At 42.5% G+C, this 21,634-nt stretch overlaps 2 protein-coding genes across 2 annotated transcripts; one reads left to right on the forward strand and one right to left on the reverse strand.

The window, feature by feature from the left end:
- Positions 1-616: 616 nt before the first annotated feature.
- LOC306788143 (beta-galactosidase-1-like protein 2) lies at positions 617-7,874 on the forward strand (the record flags this gene model as incomplete). The annotated part of the gene is made up of 19 exons (XM_079283530.1): positions 617-708; positions 1,232-1,417; positions 1,492-1,560; positions 1,991-2,086; positions 2,466-2,574; positions 2,669-2,761; positions 2,892-2,973; positions 3,043-3,107; positions 3,237-3,321; positions 4,266-4,403; positions 4,601-4,681; positions 4,777-4,886; positions 4,991-5,137; positions 6,238-6,309; positions 6,429-6,507; positions 6,610-6,697; positions 6,784-6,895; positions 7,009-7,125; positions 7,788-7,874. 19 exons carry the CDS (start codon positions 617-619, stop codon positions 7,872-7,874), a joined length of 1,908 nt encoding a protein of 635 aa, XP_079139656.1.
- A 162-nt stretch (positions 7,875-8,036) lies between these two features.
- b3gat1b (beta-1,3-glucuronyltransferase 1 (glucuronosyltransferase P) b) lies at positions 8,037-21,252 on the reverse strand. Its single transcript, XM_079282776.1, has 7 exons — positions 21,149-21,252; positions 13,578-13,672; positions 12,303-12,445; positions 11,131-11,642; positions 10,665-10,961; positions 10,236-10,341; positions 8,037-9,544 (listed from the first exon to the last, which is right to left on the reverse strand). Exons 3-6 carry the CDS (start codon positions 12,412-12,414, stop codon positions 10,255-10,257), a joined length of 1,008 nt encoding a protein of 335 aa, XP_079138902.1. The 5' UTR covers positions 12,415-12,445; positions 13,578-13,672; positions 21,149-21,252; the 3' UTR covers positions 8,037-9,544; positions 10,236-10,254.
- Positions 21,253-21,634: the final 382 nt, after the last annotated feature.

A 21,634-nucleotide genomic window follows, 5' to 3' on the forward strand; every position in this document is an offset into this window, starting at 1 on the left:
GAAGGGAGATGAATAGAACGTCTCATTTACCTCAAAACAGTAACAAACAGGGAACTAGTGCGTTGCAAAAATGATTGGACATGTTTGTGTACGCCCTATGTGTGTATTACTTTCAATATTATTGAATATGCCTTCAGTTGAGAATATAATATATAATCAAACTGCATTTCTTATGCACCACCATAGTTGCCATTTCTGATGTTAAACACCCACTATTGTAAACTCAAGATATGTTAACAGTCTTTACTAAATGTTTTCAAATAGGTTCATACTGCGATGGCCCAATATAATCAAAATAATAGACACTATTTTCTAACCTATACACCTTTTATGTTTAAAAGTTATGTATTTTTAAACCAATATTTCTGTCAAGAAAATAATTGTATTGGATGAACTATTTCGTCATCCTCACCTATACATTTTACGAACCAAGAGGTAACACACACGCCTGCTATATTAAGAGGTGTGTTCGATTTCCATGGCTTCGCACAAGGGGCACTCCCACGAGGCGGTGCGCTGTTCAAGTCAGCATCATGCGTTCATCTGTGCGCAGATGCTGCTGTGAAGTGAACTCCACTGCTGCCTGAGTCACAGGAGAAGATCTGCTCATGCACCGATGGTTGTCTTGACCATAAGTAATGCTCACAAAAGGAAATATGCACTTATCTGCCTGTGCATTGTTGGCTTCATCGTGTACAGATATTTCGGGTAAGTAAAGTTGTTAATGTTAAATTGATTCAGTTAGAGCAACTCGGAGACTGCAACTAATGCAGTTCCTCATTGGTCGAAAGTGAATGAATGATTCGCTAAGATAGATATGCTGCAAGTCTGTGTGCACAGACACTATGTCGTATACATTGTTATATTGTTATATTATAATGATGTGATGATATTAGGTAAAGCTACTATGAGGTGTACTGTACTCATAATACAGTATCACTGATGTTCATAGAATGTGTTTCTCTGGGGGGGAAATGTAGACTCTTAACTAACTATAGCATAAAGGATGCTAGAGTGAAAAAGTATATGTAACATTTTAAAAGGTTAATATGGAGTATAAACTAAATCTGTTGAAGTGCATCTTGCCTCTAAACTCAAATATGTTCCTGCTGTGTTTGCCAACGAAGAGACGCCTGCAAATTCCCATTGGGCATGTCATGTGGTCTATTCAGGCACAATAGCCTGTGTGCTATGTTATGTGAGTGTGACACAATTGAACTCCTCTTCCAAGCATGCCGGCGGGGGGACGGAGGATGAGCAGGAAGATGGGCCTGAGTGCCAACTCGTCCCAGTTCACCCTGGAGGGAGAGCCCTTCCGCGTCCTCGGGGGATCCGTCCACTACTTCCGTGTGCCCAGGGCCTACTGGAGGGACCGCCTGATGAAGATGAAGGCCTGTGGCATCAACACCCTCACAACGTACGGGAAAACTACCGTGGATGTGTTTTGTCTCCCAAGATTGGCTTGAATGTTAACATCCTGCATTCTTGCAGGTACGTGCCGTGGAGTCTGCACCAGCCAGAGAGTGCGGTTTTCAACTTCCACTCACAGCTGGATTTAGTGTAAGGAGTGGTACTCATGATTGTTTGTGGCACTACACCAAATACGCAACCGACACACATCCAAAATAAGAATGAAAACACCTTGCACCACATCGCTAGCTGTGTAATATTCTACAATATTACCTGGTCTAAGGGTGTGTTGGGGAATACTCTCCTCTCCCTCTTATTATCTAAGCCGCTGTGCTCTAGGGAGAAGCCGGAGGCAGAGAGGTCCCACCTGACAACGGCAGCATCTCCCCAACAACAGCAGCTTATCAAGCAATTAATGGCACAGTCGGTGATAAGTGAGGAGGGAGTGTGACCGTTGTGGCCGAGCACGTCTCACACTCCTCAAACAACGAGATACGCGGTCTCGCTTGGGGGTCTAAACTTTGCGTTTGCACGGATAGAAAAAAATGCTTTTTCATTGTCTTCTCCGTCTGGGTTTCAGAGCTTATATCAACCTTGCTGCTGAATTGGGATTGTGGGTGATTTTGCGTCCAGGGCCCTACATTTCCTCTGAGCTGGACCTGGGAGGACTGCCAAGGTAGTGCTAGTATTCTTAGAATTATTGGAATACAAATGTTAACATTATTGCATTTAGAAAGCCAGATTTTATGTTGTTTATATTGAAGTAGGAAGCGGATTTAAACCCCAAAGCCTGTCCAATTCTTTGTTTAACTAGCTCTCACTGTTTTGTCCCTGAATAAATGAAATTACATTTGTAAGTGACTTTAACTCAACAGCACAAAAGCAACTTGATCTAAGCCACAAAGTTCCACTTTTTGTTGAGGGCAATCAGGGTTAAAAAAAAGGTCACATGTTGCTGTAAGGGAAGCCTCCCCGTGTGTGCATCTGTGTCCAGTACTGTGCCTCTGTTGTACTCACAACTCTGTGACGTCTTGTTTTTTTCTGTCTCGTTGCAGCTGGCTCCTCCGTGACGGCAGCATGAGGCTGAGGACGACTCACCCAGGCTTTACTCAGGCCGTCAATACTTTTTTTGACAAACTTATACCAAAAGTGGTTCCACTGCAGGTCGCTTTATTTGTTACCAAAGCTAAAAACAAGTCTGTTGCAGCTCCAGGTTGTTTCACTTCACTTGAAATTTATGTTTGTTTATGTTTTTTAGTTCAAGAAAGGAGGTCCCATCATTGCAGTGCAGGTTGAAAACGAGTATGGATCCTTTGCAAAGGATGAAAGCTACATGCTTTTCATTAAAGAGGTGATGTAATAGACTCGCTTGATTAAAATGCCATCTGAAACTGAAATAAAAACAAAATGTATAAAAAGAGATTGATAGAATAGATCAATTGGATGACGTTCATAGCTCCCGTTCTGTTTTATTTTCAAAGGCCTTACAGTCCAAAGGGATCAGCGAGCTTCTGCTCACATCAGATTACCACAACACATTAAAGTCTGGGGGTGTGGACGGAGGTACAGTATTTTATTAGTGCACACACACACACACACACACAGCTTACCTTGTGATCTCCCATCTTGTAGCCATCAGATCAGTGAAGCTGCAGAAGCTGAATCAGAGGGACATCCAGGATCTGAACGCTATCCAGGTGTGTATCTTACCTCTCTAAACCGTTTCACCATCTGGCACTGAACGACGTCACGTAGACAGGCAATGAAACACTGGACAGTGAGCTGTGTGAGCTGATGGTGTGGCCCTTTTCTGTGCTGTCTGTCAGCCCAACGGCCCCACCATGGTGATGGACTACTGGACCGGCTGGTATGATGTGTGGGGCGACCTCCACCATGTGCTTCCCCCAGAGGGTAAGGAAGGTTTCTCCTTGCCACCTTTCTGTCGATGCTAACCTCTGATTCTTTGTTGCACGACTTCCCCCTTTTTATTTTCCCGCATTTCCTGTTTCCTCACCATCAACTATAACCTTTATAATGAAGGTTTTAATGAGTTAACACATTTTTTAAAAGTAGATAGGGATACATGTATTAGATCTGTGGAAGGTCCCCCCCATCACAGTTGTTTAAATAAAATGCCTGAAAACCTGCAATGAAATGTTATTTATTTTGGTAAGTTTCATTTTGTCACGAATTGTTCAGTGCTGCTTCTTAACATAAAGGTGGTCGCGTGTCCCAATATGTCTTACTGTTGTGTAGGTGGCCAAGCACATTTCACATTTATTGTGGATCAAAAGTAATTTTATATGAATGGGGTTAGTGGAGGTCGCTGTTTGTGGCTCTTTGAATGACAATACTTTTAAATCTGCAGATTTGCTTTAGAAATACTGGTCTTAGCTTCGAAAAACACATGACAGTAAGACCCAATTCTGCATCAAATCAGAACCACCTAACGTAAGGTTTCAGTTTAAATGCTAACTTTGGTTTCTCACACCCATAAACTGACTCTCTGTCCTTTGTCAAAGCCACTGACTCCCTTCATGAAATAACATTTTTAGTTTTACACACCAGCAATATTAACGTCAAGTCACTTTGTAAACAAATGCTTTGTAGCTCATTCCCTAGTTTGCATCATATTTATTTTCCTACCACTTTTCTTTTTGCATAAGGAACGCCAGCTACGTGCCAACAATGCAAATGCAAACGTGACCTACTTTTGAATTATTGCAGCCTCTGAGTAAGAGCTCAGCGGAGACAAAAAAAGGTGTCAGTGACTTGATTTAAAGACTATATTATGACTTCCCTGTTGCAGGGACCTTTATGTTTTTAAGGAGTACATTTGTTGAACTTTTTGTCAGATATGGTGTCCACCGTGAGAGAGATTCTGAGGCGGGGCATGTCTGTCAACCTCTACATGTTCCACGGAGGCTCCAGTTTTGGCTTCATGAGCGGAGCACGCGCTGACCCTTCCTACAAAGCGCTGGTCCCCAGCTACGGTTGGTTCCTCTGTGTCACAAACAAACTAGCGGTGTCATTGATGCAAATTGACATGCTATTTTTTTATGATAATGAAGAAGCACTGCCATGTCAGACCTGGAGAATATGCTCCTTGCTGTACAGAACAGCATTGAGTTTAAGACCCAGCAGGTGGCAGCAGATGATAGTTAATCTGTCACACTATGATGCTTTTCAGATTATGATGCTCCCTTGTCTGAGGCAGGGGAGTACACTCCCAAGTACCACCTCCTCAGGGATTTACTTTCTCGACACAACAGTAAGTTAACACTAAATTTAAATGAGGATGAAGTATGTGGTTACATGCTGTGACTAACCTCTACGCCTGATGTTCTCCTTGACCTTTCTGTGCAGGAGAAGGCAGTTTCCCTGACATGCCAACCCTGCATTACAGGGAGTCTTATGAACCTGCTATCATGTACCAGCACCTGTCATTATGGGATGCTTTGAGCTTCACTGAGGGAGTACGTTTTATGTAAGATTATCTGTTGCCTATATGTGTAAAAAAACAAAGCAAATTTAGCTTTTCTGTCCAGTAGATCAATTTATTTTCTTTCGTTTTCTACAGCCATTTAAGTCACCCAAGCCAGTAAGCATGGAGAATCTACCTGTGAACAACGGGAACGGCCAGTCCTATGGATACACGCTGTATGAGGCTACCATCACCAGTGGAGGATTACTGAAGTCTGGAGACAATGTCCGAGACCGTGCTCTGGTGAGTCCTCATGGTACATGATGGCATGATCTCACTCCATCACGTAGCCCAGCGCACGGTTGTAGCAAACACGTGGTTAAGGCTGTGAAGTCAACGAAAACACTTTCTTTCGGCAACAAAACAACTTAATTTGGTTCAGGAAAAACATCAAGGTTGGGCTTTAAATAAGTACGTAAACTAAGTAAAACTTAAATAACCTTACAAAAGTACAGAAATCACGGCACAAACATCACGAATGTAACTTCAAAATAACTCAACAACACTGAGGGACACGAACACTGGGCTCCTGGTTGAATGTCTTGTGTTTGTTTGACTCCTCCCACCCACAGTTTTTTTCGGTATTCACATTACTTCATCACAGTCTTGGAGCGTTTTCTCTGAGCATCTACAAATGACGTGGATGCGTTTTCATTCTCGTTACTGGAGCCTGGTGCGTGTCATACAAATGCAAAAGGGTGCCTTGTGTGTCGGTATCAGACAGATTTATCGCAATTTAGACATCGTTACATCTCTCAAAGGCCGATACACAGTATGTACACAAAATATGTAGCCAGCAGCCGGTTAGCTTAGCATACAAACTGCAAGCATGAAAAGAGCTCGCCAAAGAAAAGAGTGACAAGTTAGTGGTTTACAGAAGATTATGTGTCAAACAATTTCTCAATGAGGTGCAGTGACTTCCTGAAGTTAGCTTTAGAACTCAGCAAGGACTTCAGATATAAGATATAATGTGATTGTTCGTGAAAATTAGAAGTGCTGGTAGGCAGGTGTTGTTACCATCGAACAGAGTCAGGCTAACGGTTTACCCTCGGTTCCAGTCTTTTTGCTAAGCTAACTGTCTGATAGATATGAAAGTGGTAACAATCTTCTCATTCTCAAAGCGAAAAGTTGTATTTCAAAATTGTTGAACTATTCCTTTAATATCAGAGAGGGCGATCAGTGGTCACTCCATGTTGTTGGTGTGCCCACAGTACACATTTCAGAACATACGGCACACGGAAGTTAGGGTGATGACTGTGGTGATAGCTAGCAAAGATAAAAGCCGTTTATGTGTTGTGTGTAAGATAATATTAACTATTTGACAGCGATATTTGTCCTCCTAGGTGTTTGTAGACAGAAGCTTCATTGGCCTTTTCAAGCGCCGAAGCCTGGAGCTGGCGGTTCCTGATGGTAAGGTATGACATCAAGTTGGACGTTGTCCAATAAACATCGTTCAGAGATATTGAGCGTGATGGATACTGAAGTGTTGGCTGTTAAGACTTGCAAAAGACATAAAAGCAATCAATCCCTACAGGGACGGCGTACCTTGAGTTTATTGGTGGAAAACTGTGGACGAGTTCACCAGGGAAGGGACCTTGACAAACAACGGAAAGGTGATCGACAGAGAATATGAAGTTCATTGCTATGCCTGCTGTTAAATCACTCAAGCACTCAGTGGGTAGCGTATAAGCCAATTTTGATTTGTGTTCTTGCAGGCCTTGTGGGAGACATTTTATTAAACAATACTCCCTTGCGTGATTTTACAATATACAGCCTGGATATGAAACCAAGCTTTATTGATAGGTTTGTACGCTTTATTGAATCTAAAGCATTGCATATTACTTTCATTATGCCGTAATAGTGTGTTTGAAGCGGTTGCCTTATTTCAGTCTTTATCAGGCACCTTGGAAATCTCTCCCTGACACTCCCAGCTTCCCTGGATTCTTCATGGGGAGGCTGTTTGCCTACGGGTATCCGAGTGACACGTTTGTGAAGCTGCTTGTAAGTGAAATGAAACGTGTAGTTTTTGTGCTTTGTACATTTTGTTTTTGCACGTTGTGAAAAATACTTCATGTATACATTGTGAAACCATGAAATTATCTTTGGGTCCACAGGGCTGGGAGAAAGGTGTTGTGTTTATCAATGGGCTGAATCTGGGCCGCTACTGGTCAATTGGGCCCCAGCAGGCTCTCTACCTCCCTGGTCCCTTTCTCAACAGTGGAATAAACCAGGTACAGCTGTGCACAAACCAGCATTTGTAAGAGGAATAATTACATTTTCTGGCTGAGAGTTAGATGTGACGATTGCTACAACTCTCATGTGTGCACTCGAGGCTGCCGTTAGCCTAGCTTAGCATAAAGACTAGAAACAGGGGGAAACAGCTAGCTTTGCTCTGTGTGGTATGTAAACTTCCTAACAACCCCTCTGAAGCTCATTGATGAACACGTTACGTGTAGTTTGTCTCATCCGTAGTCACTGCACCCTTCTAAGAAATAGTTTGTCAAAACCGCAACAAATTGTTGTTGTTAATTCAGGTTTTTGTACGGATTAAACAAAGATTTATAACATGTTAGTAAGAGAGCTTTAGAGATGCTGGTGCGAGATATTAGGTTAAATATATTTTAACATGAGCCAAGCTAACTAGCTATTTTCCCAGTCTTTATGCTAAGCTAAGCTAAGCTAACTGGCTGCTGGTTCTAGCTTCAGAACAGACATGAGAGTGGTATCAATCTTCTTATTTCACTCCAGGCACTCTGTTTTTTTTCCCTTGCAATATGATGGACTTGGAAGATTCATTTAAAATTGAACTTACAATGTGTGAAAATGCAACGAGTCTCAAAGCGCTAACTCTCTTCTTCTTTGCCTTTCTATTTTTTCTGTTGACATGAATAAGGTCATTGTGTTTGAAGAGCAGGAGGGTGACTACAAGGTCCACTTCGAGGACACGCCTGATCTTGGCATGGCAGCCGACATCCAATGATCGTCATCCCTGTGTGTATGGGCATTGTTTTTTGTGTAAAATGTGTCTTTTGACAAAGTGCTTATTACATCAGGTCACACCTTCAAACTCAGGGATATTAATATTATTTATATCATGGCCCTGGTCTGATATGATACCTTAAAATCTACATATACACAGACAAATAAAATCAGAGAAGGCATGTTTGTATGGGAGCAGTTTATAGCTATATAAATACAGTACCTTGAGATACTGTGACTCTTTACACATAGAGAAACATTTCCAAGTATATTCTCTTACCCGTGGATTTCCACTTAAAGGGCAATACATTTTTATTTGATATTTCTGTTCGATTTGTTTTGCTTGTGTGAATATACTGCAGAGTGCAGTTAATGACATTTTCTGTGAAACAAAAAAAATGGTTTATGGGACAATCTGAGCTGAGGCAGGAGGGATGTGAACAGCTTTCAAATGAAACACAAGCAGCATTGTAGCAACATCAGACCCCAATCTTTGAGTGAAAGTTTCAGATGCCTGACACATCGATAACTGACCAAACTCCTAACAGCCACAGAGTCTGAGAGCATTAGCGTTTGTAAGCAGTGCCACTGCAAGTCAATGGGGTATGAAATCGTCACTTGCGAGCCAGCCATCCATGGTGGGAATAATTAGATTGTGTAATACAGCTATTTGAAAGGCTGCACATTCAATTTGTAGATTAATGGCTCCGTATCCCATCGACTCGCACATGCATATCTCACGACTAACAAGTGACTGGTACCGGTTACACTGAAACAATAAATAATTCTGCTGAGAAACCATCAGCTCACTCAGTGGGATCTTAATTAGCTTATATGCAGATGACTGTGAGGTGAACAGGCTGCTAGGGATATTGAATCTTCTTTTCAAATAGCAGTAGACCTCCGTAGTGTTACAGCATGTCAGGAATAAACAAGAGCTTGGAGTAAATGACTGTAAGAGAAGATGTTGCTGTTACACTGTAATAAATCATTGCTCCGTACTCTTCAGTGCATGTGTGTCCGTGTGCTCACCGTGTGCAGTGTGACAGCTGAGCATGTGTGAATGTGTGTTGGGGAGTAACAGGACTCCTAATTAGTGCTGGGTTCAGGGTGCTATCTAAATAGCTCAGTGTTGTACAGTACAAGTGTGTGGGGGGGCTCAGATCCCCTCACTGCAGTCTGTCAGTCAGTGCTGACTCACTTAAGACAAGGGCCCCTTTTGTTCCTCCATGCAGCCCTGTGCCCGACAGCCAGCTCGCCTCAGAACAAAAGGGCCCTATTTAATGCTGATTGGATGGTTGGCTGGTGTTGTCTGCGCTCAGAGGGCTCTTTATTGCTTGCTGTGCCATCTCTTCCTGCAGTTAAAATCACGTAGCATCCTTTGTCTCAGCTCTCCGAGGAGACCTCAGTGGGCAAGCTCCTTTTGGCAACTCTTACCGGCGTCTCGCATCAGCCAGTGCTCTGAGCAGCACGTCTTTTTGTGCAGTTGTGCTTTGATACTCTGTGTTCTGTTCAAGCACACGCCGTGTGCTGCCTCCTGGGGCGGACAGGTGTGCCTTCATTGATGAAGTACGGCTACTGTGCTGTGCTGATATTTTGGACCCCTGGATATCACTGGAAGGAGCTCTGAGTTTGGTTTGAATCCGAGTAGAATCCAATGGAGATATGCCCCTAAAGGAACAGACAAGCAAACACATGTTCGTACTTTGTATGAACAACAGGGAACGTACAGCCACGCTGTGAGCTAAAGGCTAACTACAGCACGCTAACACGCTATTTAGCACTGAATACAAAGTACAGTTGAGGCTGATGGAAATACCATTCATTTTGCAGGTAATTAGTCACAAACTAAATTATCGGACAAATTCAAATTTTGACCTGATGATGTCACTCGAGGAAAAGTCATAAGATCACCAAAGTCATTGGGAATTATTCTCTGGGGACCATGAACGCTTGTACAAAATATTAAATCCGTCCAGTATACAATGAGATATTTCACTAAAAAATAAAAATGTCAACCTCATGGTGGTGCTATAAGGTCAGGAGGTCATCAAAGTCAGTAGGATTCGTCCTCTGAATGTCTGGACAAGCATTTACAGGAATCCATCCAATATTCGTCTGGGCCAAAGTGACTCACGGAGCAACATTGCTACCTTTACAGCCACGCTGCTAGTGTGGCTAAAAACAAAATCTACAGGAGACAATCTTTAAAAAAAATGTTCTGTAAAGGTCAGACATCTATTTCACATAATGTCCATATCTCACCGTGCACATATGAGTGAAGATGCTCTCCTTTGGCTCATCCCCCAGAATAGTCAGTGTGGAAATGCATCAATTTGCATTTCTAAATCTCTGCCATTACCTGTGTCAGATGAAGTATGTCATATCTCCACATTAGAGTCTGTAAATCCCTTCTTGCCCTCATTTACGAGCACAGGCTTCTCTGTCCGCGTGTGCCATACTAATACCTGCGGGTAAAGAAGAAATAAATTAATAAATGGATGGAGACAAGCAGAAGTAGAGCCAGTATGATGAAACACTAAAACTTACATTTTGGCTAGCGGTGCAGTTGTAATACGCTACATCATACTTGCTACACAATGTCTAGAGGCAGAATGTAGCATATTTTAAATGAGCTGGAAGCTGTAAGCTGACAGTTTATTGACTTTAAGTACAAGTTGTCATGACAGCAAAGGATCTCAAGAAACATTCTCTTACACCACCAGCATTTACAGAGGCAGCTTGTTTCATTGCCAATTCGCACGACATGCAGAGAGCCTTGTTTTCCTACCTTAGTGCAGTTAGCAGCTTTAGGCTCCAAATCGCTGAGAGTGACCAGCTCCTTTAACAAACTGCTCTCCTGATAACCTCCCTTCACTCCACGTAGCTTGAAATAAGCCTGAGGTTTGGACAGAATGAGGCGCAGGTTCACAGCAAACCCAGCCATGTCGATGGCGAAGGGCCGGTGTGGGTCGAACACAGTCTTCCAGCCGTACACCTTGCCCAAGGTGTTGACTTTAGGGGACTCGTATCGTAGGCCACCCACAAAGGCCACGGGCCACACTGACACCTTTTTGGTGGAACGCATCTGGTTGAAAACAGAGACAGGGATCAGTCATTTGAGGCGTTTTTTAAAGTCCATGAATCCCGAAATGTAAAGTAAGACGTCCGTGAAAGGATGAGGAGGTGGGGACATTGCATTATTATAGAGACATTAAGCTCTGCATCATCTTTTGGTTTGTAACATACATCCTTACCTCCTCAAACAGCTCCAGACTGTACGTGTTGTCATCATCTGCAAAGTAGACAATCCCAGACTGGCTGCTGTTTACGCCAAAAGTCTCCCGGAGCCACCGCAGGGCCAGGTTCCTCTGTATGGTACCCCGAGGTATGCGGGGGTCCCGTGCGTCCCCGCGTACCTTATAGTTCCTGGGCGTCTCCACGTTCAGGTGGGTGTAGTTGAGTCCCGTCTCCTGGAGGAGACGGCCGACCAGAGTGGTCCTCCTCTGGGAGTCCTCTACCAGGATCCAGTGCAGGTTGGGCACGTGCAGCAAGGTGTTGGACAGACGCGTCAGCTCTGCCTTCTGCACCGGCCGGCTGTAGGTGGGAGTGATGACGTGGACGGTGGGCAGGACGTCGGACCACGGCGGGGTCCGGCTGTAGACGTACTCAGTGCGCACCACCTCCATGATGTCCCTGTTCTGAAGGGAGCAGGACTCCTTGAGGGCAAAAGTATTCCTTGAGTTGGAGCGACCATCCCGTCTGTCATCTAGCCAGGAGGGGAAATGACAACAATGAGCCTCTGTGTGCTGACAACTACTGATGGGACCGTGTGCTACATGAAGACATTGTACATTCAGATTCATGTTTGTCCGACACGAGACAGTGTGGACTCTCTTTAATCCGGAGATAATTTGATGCTAAACAGTAATCCTCTGTGTATTACACTCTGGCGTTTTGGCATTTCATCAAAATGTGACATTTTTCCCTGATTACACCAGCACATAATGTAATTGCACCAAAATTTGAACTCCATCGAAGATGGATCGGGCATCAAACCAGTAAGCGGTGGTGGAGCGGTAACTGCCACTGATGATGTTGGGTCTGCGGAGAGGAGTACACGGCGCAATTTCACACACAGTGGTGCCTCCACAATATTTTCATCTTCCAAAATCCAATGGAAAAAAAATCCATTGACTTTTTATTGAGGGATCCAGAGATGTGTTGCTTTATTTTTTGTCACGGTCAGTGCCAAACAGAGGTAGAGCAAGTGGGCGGGTCTTTACAGTTTGGGGAAAAACAACGCTACACACATACCGGTGCGACCAATGAATATGTTTTGTAGCACTTGATTTTTAGTCGCACCTTTGTTGCATAGTGCTACAACAAATACTGATGTCAAACAATGTTCACGATATTTGACCCTTACCCTTTCGTGTAGCGAGCAGAGGAGTGATGGCGCTTTGGTGCCAAACAGTAATGAGCAGTGTCCAAGGCAGCACGATCAACACAATGGCGACGATGTCTCGTCTCTTCGGCATCTCCAGTATCAGACCTGAGTCATGCCTCTACCTGCACATAAACGCACATACATGATGTGATGCACAATCATAAGAACCAGAGAGCTGTGAAATGACCAACAAGCTAAATCAAGCATCTTTTGGAAATGTTTTAAATGTTATCGTCACAGTTATATCTCTTATATCATATTGTATCCAATTGCTGTTTAAGTTTTGTACATTTTATTGTTATTTTTGGGAATTTCTTTAATTCAGTTAATAACATTTTAAAGAGGTTAAGGTGTTTTTATTTATTTATTTTCATAGACGGGAACATATTTAGAATGTGTCATTCTTTTAGAATGCTGTATAATATAATATGTTTGAAATCATTTTTGTTGCTCATGCCGTCAGACACACGGTTGGAGAAATGTGAAAAGTGTCTTTAACCAGAATCCATTCAGTCATTCCTGATGGAAAACATTCAGAGTTATGTTTAGCACGCTGTCTTTAGCCCTTGAACGAGGGATGAGCTGGTTGACTGAGTTTCCCAATCTAATGGCCCATCGCTATAAATCTGAATTGCATTGTGAAGTCCATATATGGTGGTCGTCTATTGAGCGTCAACACACTGCGGCTGCAGGGCACAGACTAGGAGGGCGGCATTGTGTTAGAAAGCAGTCGCAGCCTGCTGGAGCTGCCACCCAACAGAAAATAGGTCAGAAAATGCTCAGCTTTCTGTTTTTTTCGCTGTCATTTGAAAGCATACTGGTGTATTACAGAGAACGTTTCAGCTCATAACTTAAAGAGGGCTTCGGTGGGGCCCTTTGCTGTCTGTGAACGGGTGGACAGAGGTAGGCCTATAGATGTTGTGGATTCCCTCTTCTGTGGGTTCCGTTAAACCTTACAGTAGCGTGATACAATAAGGTCTATATGTTCTTTATAGTAATATACTGTAAATTCACGAATATAAATAGATAGCCAGGCCTTTATCTGGGCTTATATTACAGACATGCCTTTATTTCTAATGTCCCGTTCCCCAGTGGATGCAAACTCCATCCTCGGCTCCGCTTGCTCACATGTCCACGTGCTCTTTAGCGAGACACTGAACCCCACATTTCACCTGATGGTTCGGGTGCTGCTTTGCTACGGGAGCTCACTCTGGATATAAAAGCTCTACGTAAATAGAATCCACATTATCATACCTATGTTTATAGCATGCACACATGGTCAGTTCAAGGACAGAGGCCTGGAGAAGAGGAGGGTGCGTGTCCCGGTGGTCCAGTTCAGCCGATGATTGCTGCAGAGAGAAAACACACCAAGGATTAGAATCTGTCAGTCGTTTATCTCGGGAGAAGCAACGCAGATATGACGCAACGTTTTCTGTAGATGTTTCTGTCTCTGTTAACTGTTGTTCCCGTGGTCATGTGACCTGCCCGGAGGTTACAGTGTGAGCGATGATGAGTCTATGATCGGGTCCGTCTTGACAGAATTTGAGGGGCAAATATTTCATATTCAGCTGTTTATCTGTGTTTGTGGGCTTTTGGTGTGATTCATTCCCAAAGGTCATTCGTGTTGCAGTGAGTTTCAGGCAGTTCGCAGCCGGGCAGTCTATAAATGGTTCAGATGATATTTGTTTGGGTCGTACAGGCTTTTGCGTGGATGAAGGTCGGAAAAAAGAAATGCTGATAGAAGACATTTCACACATTGGGCCTCATGCAGGAAGCAGTGTGAGAACAAATGTCCTTTTATGTTTGTTCTAATTTTGTTAGTACCTATTGATTTCTGGGATTGACTTCTGTTTTATTGTTCTTGCTCTTCTACCTTTACGACAGCTATTTTACAAGAGGTAATAAAAACATCTTGTTTTCACAGTCCACAAAGTGTTTACCCAACGCAAGGTCAAGTTCTACATTTGAGGAAAATAAAAAGGCATGAATATCATATCAGCAACTTTAGATTATTGTATGTTTCAGACTATTTATAATTATTGGACTATTAAATACTCTTGGTCCACTGATCCCATTGAAGACTATAACATCCTCGGATGATATTGTGTGCGTTCAGCTTCTGAAAGGCTTACATACTGTTCTACGATCTTTTATTTTTTACTTGTGAGCAATGCTGCTGTAATCCTGTAATTTCCCCACTGAGGGACTAATGAAGGATTATCTTATCTTATCTTATCTTATCTTTTTCATTATCCTGAAACGCCAGTACTGACGCTCTGGAAAATCATGTTTACGTTTTTTTTAACAGAACCTGAGGTTATTTGTCTTCGCTCCAATTGTAATTGAGTATTTGTACATGGCACAACACCTGCCTTATATAGTGTTTAGGGGGTGTCATGCTAATAATGAACAATCTGCCACACGCCTCCAATCTATGGTCAGGTGGGATTCATCATTCAGCACACCTGGGGAAGAGCAGAATTGGATGGTTGAGAACGTTGGTGCATCTCGAGTAGAAAATGAAGAGAAAAAATATAAGAGAACGTTACAAGAACGTTTCTGCATGTGTGCGTGTTCATGCTTAGTGAGGGTCAGCTTTCCAGCTACAGCACAGACACATGCGATCACAATAATGCCGGCTCCAATCGCTCCGTGTGCTTTTGTTTCCCCTTCTTTTCAAAAGTCTCTTCATGAGACAGCTGCTCTGCCGGTTAATCACAAAGCTTTAGCCGTAACTAATCCTCGATTAAAAAAGGATCAACCCCAGTCTGAGATCAAAGGTAGTGCTGGCTAATGAACACATCGGGATAGGTTTAACAGGGCCATGTATGAACAGTGTGTTATTGCTTTGGAAAAGCTAATTATCTTCTCGCATCATGTTGAAAAGCGGCGAGTCGCTCTCCACCTCCTCATCATTTTGCACACCCATTTTAAGGTTAATTATGTCATAACTGAGAGCAACAGCAACAGTTTGGAATGATGTGCTCTCATCTACATTACACGCAGATTCTGATAAAACAACAATCTAAATGTGTTAATGAGTATTTCGCTGAAAATGTTGAATTTTGCTGCTCGCATCTGCATCCAAATACACAGAGGATAGGAGATCATGCTGATTTTGTGGGGAACGCTTATATCCCGTGAATGTTACAAATAAAGTACGAGGATGAGCTACAGGCAAAATGCCATCAATTTTAGCAGCATTCCCTGCCGTCGATATGTGAACCTGTTACCTAAATTTGGTTCCGCATATAAAATGCATCACAACAATGTATGATATGAGTAGGCCATGCCAGCAAGAAATTGGCATCCATTGAATAAAATAGGTGAAACAACTTCTTTTGGGCTCATCCAAATATGTAAAGAAGCCAATTTGGTGAAAATTAGATGCAAATTATAGGAAAGTGTTGAAAAAAACGATCTATGTTGAAATTCTATATAAACAAATCAATAACTAAATATTATATGTTGGAAAAGGAGTAGGATGAAGTAAGCACTTATAAGGTCTTGTCCATTTCTACAACTAAAACAACTTCAATATTGGTTATTAATTTATATATATATCACATATACACATAAACAATTATCTTAGTATAAAAAATACAATAACAACAACAACCAGGAGCGTTACAGTCCTGAGAGAAACGAGGCCCCCTCCTCATCCCTGTACCTCTTTCATACATTTTCTTACATGGACATACTTTTGTACTTTTATTTTTATTTTCTTAATCTGAACCATTTCATGAATTCACCCCACAAATAGAAATACACGTTGTTTATTTTCAGAAAAATAAATTCCTTCTGTGTGAGATCATATTTAGTTTGTTGCCCGGAAGTGAGTTAAGTCTTGCTTTGCACATAAATTGTGCCGTCTTAAATCCTACCAGATCCATGAACTTCAAAGCATGTGACTTCCCATCCTCATGGCTATTTTTTGTAACAAGCATAACCACTCCTCCACTCAGTAATTCAGATGCGATAATACAACTTTATGATCCAGAATGTGCCTTGTTTGTCCCAGAGCTGCAACGCTCCTTGCTATCTTTGCTCGCACATATCTTTAATAAAATTTCTAGAAGATGTTTTGGCGTAATATCAAACCCAGACGTTTATTTCAATATACTCTTTCTATATTAACATTGTCCATCATAACTTGTACATCAGTGTTTATCTCACAATTTCCAAACAGCATAAGCTTGGTTTTGTTCAAATTTAATGATAATTTGATATGTCAAGTCACTGTTTTAATCGACTCATATCTGTTGTGGATTATGAGGAAATAGGCCCCTCGGCACAGATATGCAAAAGGCCCCACCAACTTCCCTACATAGGCGCAAGACACAGACTTTACAGTTGTTTAGTCTCTTTTTGTGGTCATTCTGTGTCATAATGTAGTCATTTTGAGTCTCTCTGTAGTTGCTTTGCTTCTCTTTTTTGTTGTTTTGAGGCTCTTTGTAGACATTTTGTGTCTCTTTGTTGTTGTTTTGAGTTTCTTTGTAGTTGTTTTGTGTCTTTTTGTAGTTTCTTTGTGGTTCTTTGTTGTTGTTTTTCCCATTTTCATAGTTGCTCTGATGCCACGTCCACACTACTCCGTTTCCATTTGAAAACGCATATGTTTTGCTACGTATACACTGAGCGTCCAGACTAGGGTTGGGTACCAAAACCCGGTGCAGAAACGCAACGCAGATTTCGGTGCTTCCTTTCGGTGCCTGCGCCGATTGAAATACTTTTTTGACACTACTCTGATGACTCCGTCCTGGCAGCAGGACTCGGTCCTCCGCTCCTCACTCATAGTATTATTACAACTGGACGAGCCGTACGCGCTTAGAAAAAAACCCCTCCATCATTCTGGCGAAGCTTCGGCCATGATTTATTAAAAAAATAAAAATAAAAACGATCTGTCAAACGGCTGGCATGCTACTAACTCCATCGACATCCGGGTACTTTGCACTGCCGCTCATAACAAGCACAACATCCGGCACGCGACACCTTCTTCTTCTTCGTTGAGGTGTAGTGGCGGTTGGCAAACGATGAATTGGCGCATTACCGCCACCAACTGGTAAAATAAATAGGTCTCGTATTTTGCCAGAGAAGGCAAATATGCTCATATTTCTGCAAAATAATTGCTGAAGTTTGAAGCTGTAGTGTGTGTACAGAGTGTGTGTGTGTTTTGTATTTATTTATTTAAGTATACTGTAAACTGTTAACAGTCAATATGTTGTTCATAGTTTGAAGTTAAAAAGTTTGAAGCTATAGTTTGAAGCCAAGTGTTTTGTATTTATTTATATTTATAGTATACTTTAAACAGTTAATATGTTGTTCAATTTGAAGAAAAAAGTATCGGTTCAGGCACCGTTTAGGCACCGGTATCATTTTAAAAGTATCGTTTTAGCACCGGTATCGGAAAAAAACTCAACCCTAGTCCAGACTATGCCGGCGTTTTCGAGCACCGAAAACGAAGGAGTTTTCAAACGCTCCCGAGGACGGATACGTTTGAAAACTCCGGGTTGTGTTTTCGTGTGGACGGCCGAACAACGGATACGTTTAGAAACGAGCGTTCGCTACTTGATTGGTTCTTAGCAGTCATGACGTGTCCTTCCCTGATTCGTCACACTCCTATCACGTGACCCTTAGCCGGAAGCTCACAAACAACATTGATTACCGATCGACTACCAGGTTAATTCAACATGGACAACTGATTACAGGCGATGCTGACCTTGTTGTCTTTACTAGCAGCTGTTGTCCAGTTAAAGTCTGCATTATTAAGGAGGAAGCAGCTGTTTTTGGAGCGATCAGCAAGCAGCGTGACCAGCGGCGTTATCAGACCTACGGAGCGGACGTCTGAAGCCACAGTTTGCGGCTTTTGGGAGGGTGATGGACACAAAATGGAGGACTTTCCTGTCCTTATTCATTTTGTAAATGCTCTCCAGTAGTACAGATAGTTAAGCCACCAGCAGAGCTACGAGTGAGAACAGACAACGAAACCGAGAGGGAACGAGTGAGAGACGTGTTTTGACCACATTTATGGACACATAATCTAGTAAACCGTCACGTGTAAGTGTTGATTTTACATTCAATTTGATGTGAGAGAGAGAGAGAGAAAGAAAGAAAGGCGGAGCCTTATAGGGGAAATGCACCGGGCCCAGGTGCCTCCACTTAGGCGATCACCACCTCTGGTACCTGCTGTCTTAAAGGAACATACATAAGTAACCCAGATAGGGAACCGTCACAGATGCTGAAACGCCGTGTGGATGGAGTGGTGTGGATGTAGCGGTATCAATGTGCTAAGTAGTTCTGGAGACTTTCTTTCACCAACAGACAAGCAAACAGACAAATGGGAAAACAAAACGTTTTGGCTGTATTCCTGACAGATGTGCTGCAATGAAACACAACTATCCTTGTCAGTCAAATTCAGTGAGGGAGTAGCAGCCATCTTTGACTCTAGCCTATTATTAACCCCTAAACCTAAACTAGACTCTAACTCATTTGAAAGCTTGGTTCTTAGTCTTTCACACCAAACCTGGAAAACAATACAGCCAGTTATATTTGTTGTAGTGTACCGGGCCCCAGGTCCGTATTCGGAATTTTTATCGGAATTTTTTCAGTTTTTATCAAGCCTAGTCCTTAAAACAGATAAAGTAATTATTGTAGGTGACTTTAATATTCATGTGGATGTCGAGAACAATAGCCTCAGTACTGCATTCATCTCATTATTAGATTCGATTGGTTTCTGTCAGAATGTACAGAAACCCACTCACTGTTTTAACCACACTCTCGACCTGGTTCTGACTTATGGCATTAACATGGAAGATTTAATAGTCTATCCACAGAACCCTCTTCTATCGGACCATTATCTAATAACCTTTGAATTCTTACTAACGGAGTGTACACCGTTAAGCAAGAGTTACTACACTAGATGTCTATCTGATGGTGCCGTAGCTCAATTTAAAGAAGCGATTCCGTCTGTATTTAACTCGATACCATGCTTCAATATAACAGAGGACTCCTGTGCTAACTTTAGTCCGACCCAGATTGATCATCTAAGAAGGCCCACATATAAGAAGGCCCTCCGTAATGCCAGAGCAGCTTATTACTCATTGTTAATAGAGAAAAATAAGAACAACCCCAGGTTCCTCTTCAGCACTGTAGCCAGGCTGACAGAGTCCCAGCTCTGTTGTGCCGAGTATCCCTATAGACCTCAGTAGCAATGACTTCATCAACTTCTTTAATGATAAGATTATAATTATTAGAGAGAACATTAATAATCTCCTGCCCTCGACCAATCTTTCCACAAATAGAGTAACCTTAGAAACAGCTGTAAACCCTGATATATGTTTAGATGGCTTTAATCCCATTGACCTTGACAAACTGACTTCAACAATTTTTACGGCTAAACCTTCCACCTGTCTCTTAGACCCTATACCGACTAGGCTGCTTAAAGAAGTGCTACCATTAATTCGCACAACTTTATTAGATATGATCAACCTGTCTTTAGTAACAGGTCAGGTACCACAGTCCTTTAAAGTAGCTGTGATTAAACCTCTTCTTAAGAAGCCCACTCTGGATCCAGAGGTGTTGGCCAACTATAGACCGATCTCTAACCTTCCCTTCCTCTCTAAGATCCTTGAGAAAGCAGTTGCAAATCAGTTGTGTGACTTTCTGTGTAACAATAGTTTATTTGAGGATTTTCAGTCAGGATTTAGAAAGCATCATAGCACAGAGACAGCTCTGGTAAAAATAACTAATGACCTTCTAATCGCATCAGACAAAGGACTCGTCTCTGTTCTTGTCCTGTTAGACCTTAGTGCTGCGTTCGACACTATAGACCACTACATGTCAAATGTGTACATATTGTAAAGCCCTCTGAGGCAAAATTGTAATTTGTGATTTTGGGCTGTACAAAAATTAATTGAATTGAATTGAATAGACGTGTCTTATAGTTCCTGTCCCAGCGGGGTAAATCTATTTTAATGTTGTCTGTGCTAATGACAGTCAAATGGATATGAACTGAAGGATGAGACATCCTCGATTTAAAGGGTAACGAGCCTGGAGAGTGCTGTGCGGAACATGAGACAGATACGCCTGTGAAACGGGATCCAGGTAGATGGCTTCAGAGATGATGCGCAACAACACTAGTGAACAAACATTTGCATTTATATTGTTTTTACTGTGTGTTCAACCTCCAACTTATCAACCCTGGCTTTGACACCGCAAACTGTATCCAGGGTGAACCCTCATTACAGCTGAGCCGTTCCTCGGGGCAGGTGCCAGACCGAGCCACAGACAATAAAGAAATTGAAATCCCATTGTCACGGGAACGTGATTTCCTTTCGTTTAGTCCTAATTGCTGCCATCAATCCAGCCAACTGTTATTAATCCCTTAAATCCTAGCGGTGACCGGAGCATGTGTCTGTATTCGATAGGCAGCTGCAGGTATTCTGATGTATTCCTGTTCCTGGTGTTTGATGTCCTGATGCTTGCGCTATCCTTTCAACTGGTTGGAGATGTAGAAGTTGAGCCCGGTGCCTCGGTTTGGAATTCTAATGTTCAGGTGCTGTGGAATTTTAGGGATGAGTCTCACTGAAATAGTTTTATTCTTCAGTACCTTTTCGTCTCATCTTTTCTCCTCCTGGTGCTCAACTTTTGTATTGTGTTGCGCTTTTGTGGCCAAGGGAAAAGTTGTTTAATTTCATTGTTAGCCCGTTGTTTAAAAGTCACAATAGAACTGAGCACTTTTGTATTGTAGTTAATTAAATCAACTACAATACAATTCAAATTCAATCATACAAAATAATAACAATAAAGTGCATGAGATGTTTACTTACAGAAATTAGCGATGATCCACTGACTCTAATCCTGTTGTGCTGTGCTAATGCTTAAGGTGCTGATAATGGTGCCGGGCCTTGATGTGTCAGCTGTGGTGAACAGAGGGATCCATCAAGTTGTCTTCCAGGGGAAGGAGAGCGTGTTTGGTGCACATATGAGCACCAGAGTCGGGGTGACAACTCGCGGATTTGGTTCGCAGCATCCGGTGGGGTGCTATCCAATCCCCGGGTAGGGTCGCGTCGTCAGTGCCAGCCCCTGTAGAGACAGAGGAGTTCATCCCTCTGGAAGAATGCTGCTTCTCATTGCAAAAACAAAGGCCGGGATTGTCAACGCTGATGGCAAGGGGACGGGGCGGAGGGGCAGCCATGGCCCGAGGACTCGGGACAATAGAATAAATCACATGAAAAATGTCACAGCCGCACAAATGGAATACTTACTTGGGGATGAAGTGGGATTAGATAAATTGAGGGAGCCATGCATAACGT

This window comes from Melanostigma gelatinosum (assembly GCF_949748355.1).
Source record: "Melanostigma gelatinosum genome assembly, chromosome: 14".
Lineage (NCBI taxonomy): Eukaryota > Metazoa > Chordata > Actinopteri > Perciformes > Zoarcidae > Melanostigma > Melanostigma gelatinosum.

Excerpts from the sequence above, each read along its gene's own strand:
- b3gat1b (XM_079282776.1), bottom strand. The coding sequence starts at position 12,414 with ATGCCGAAGAGACGAGACATCGTCGCCATTGTGTTGATCGTGCTGCCT. Across the intron at positions 11,643-12,302 it reads TCTGCTCGCTACACGAAAGG|ATGACAGACGGGATGGTCGC; the intron begins GTAAGGGTCAAA and ends CCTCCTGGCTAG. Across the intron at positions 10,962-11,130 it reads GTCTGGAGCTGTTTGAGGAG|ATGCGTTCCACCAAAAAGGT; the intron begins GTAAGGATGTAT and ends GTTTTCAACCAG.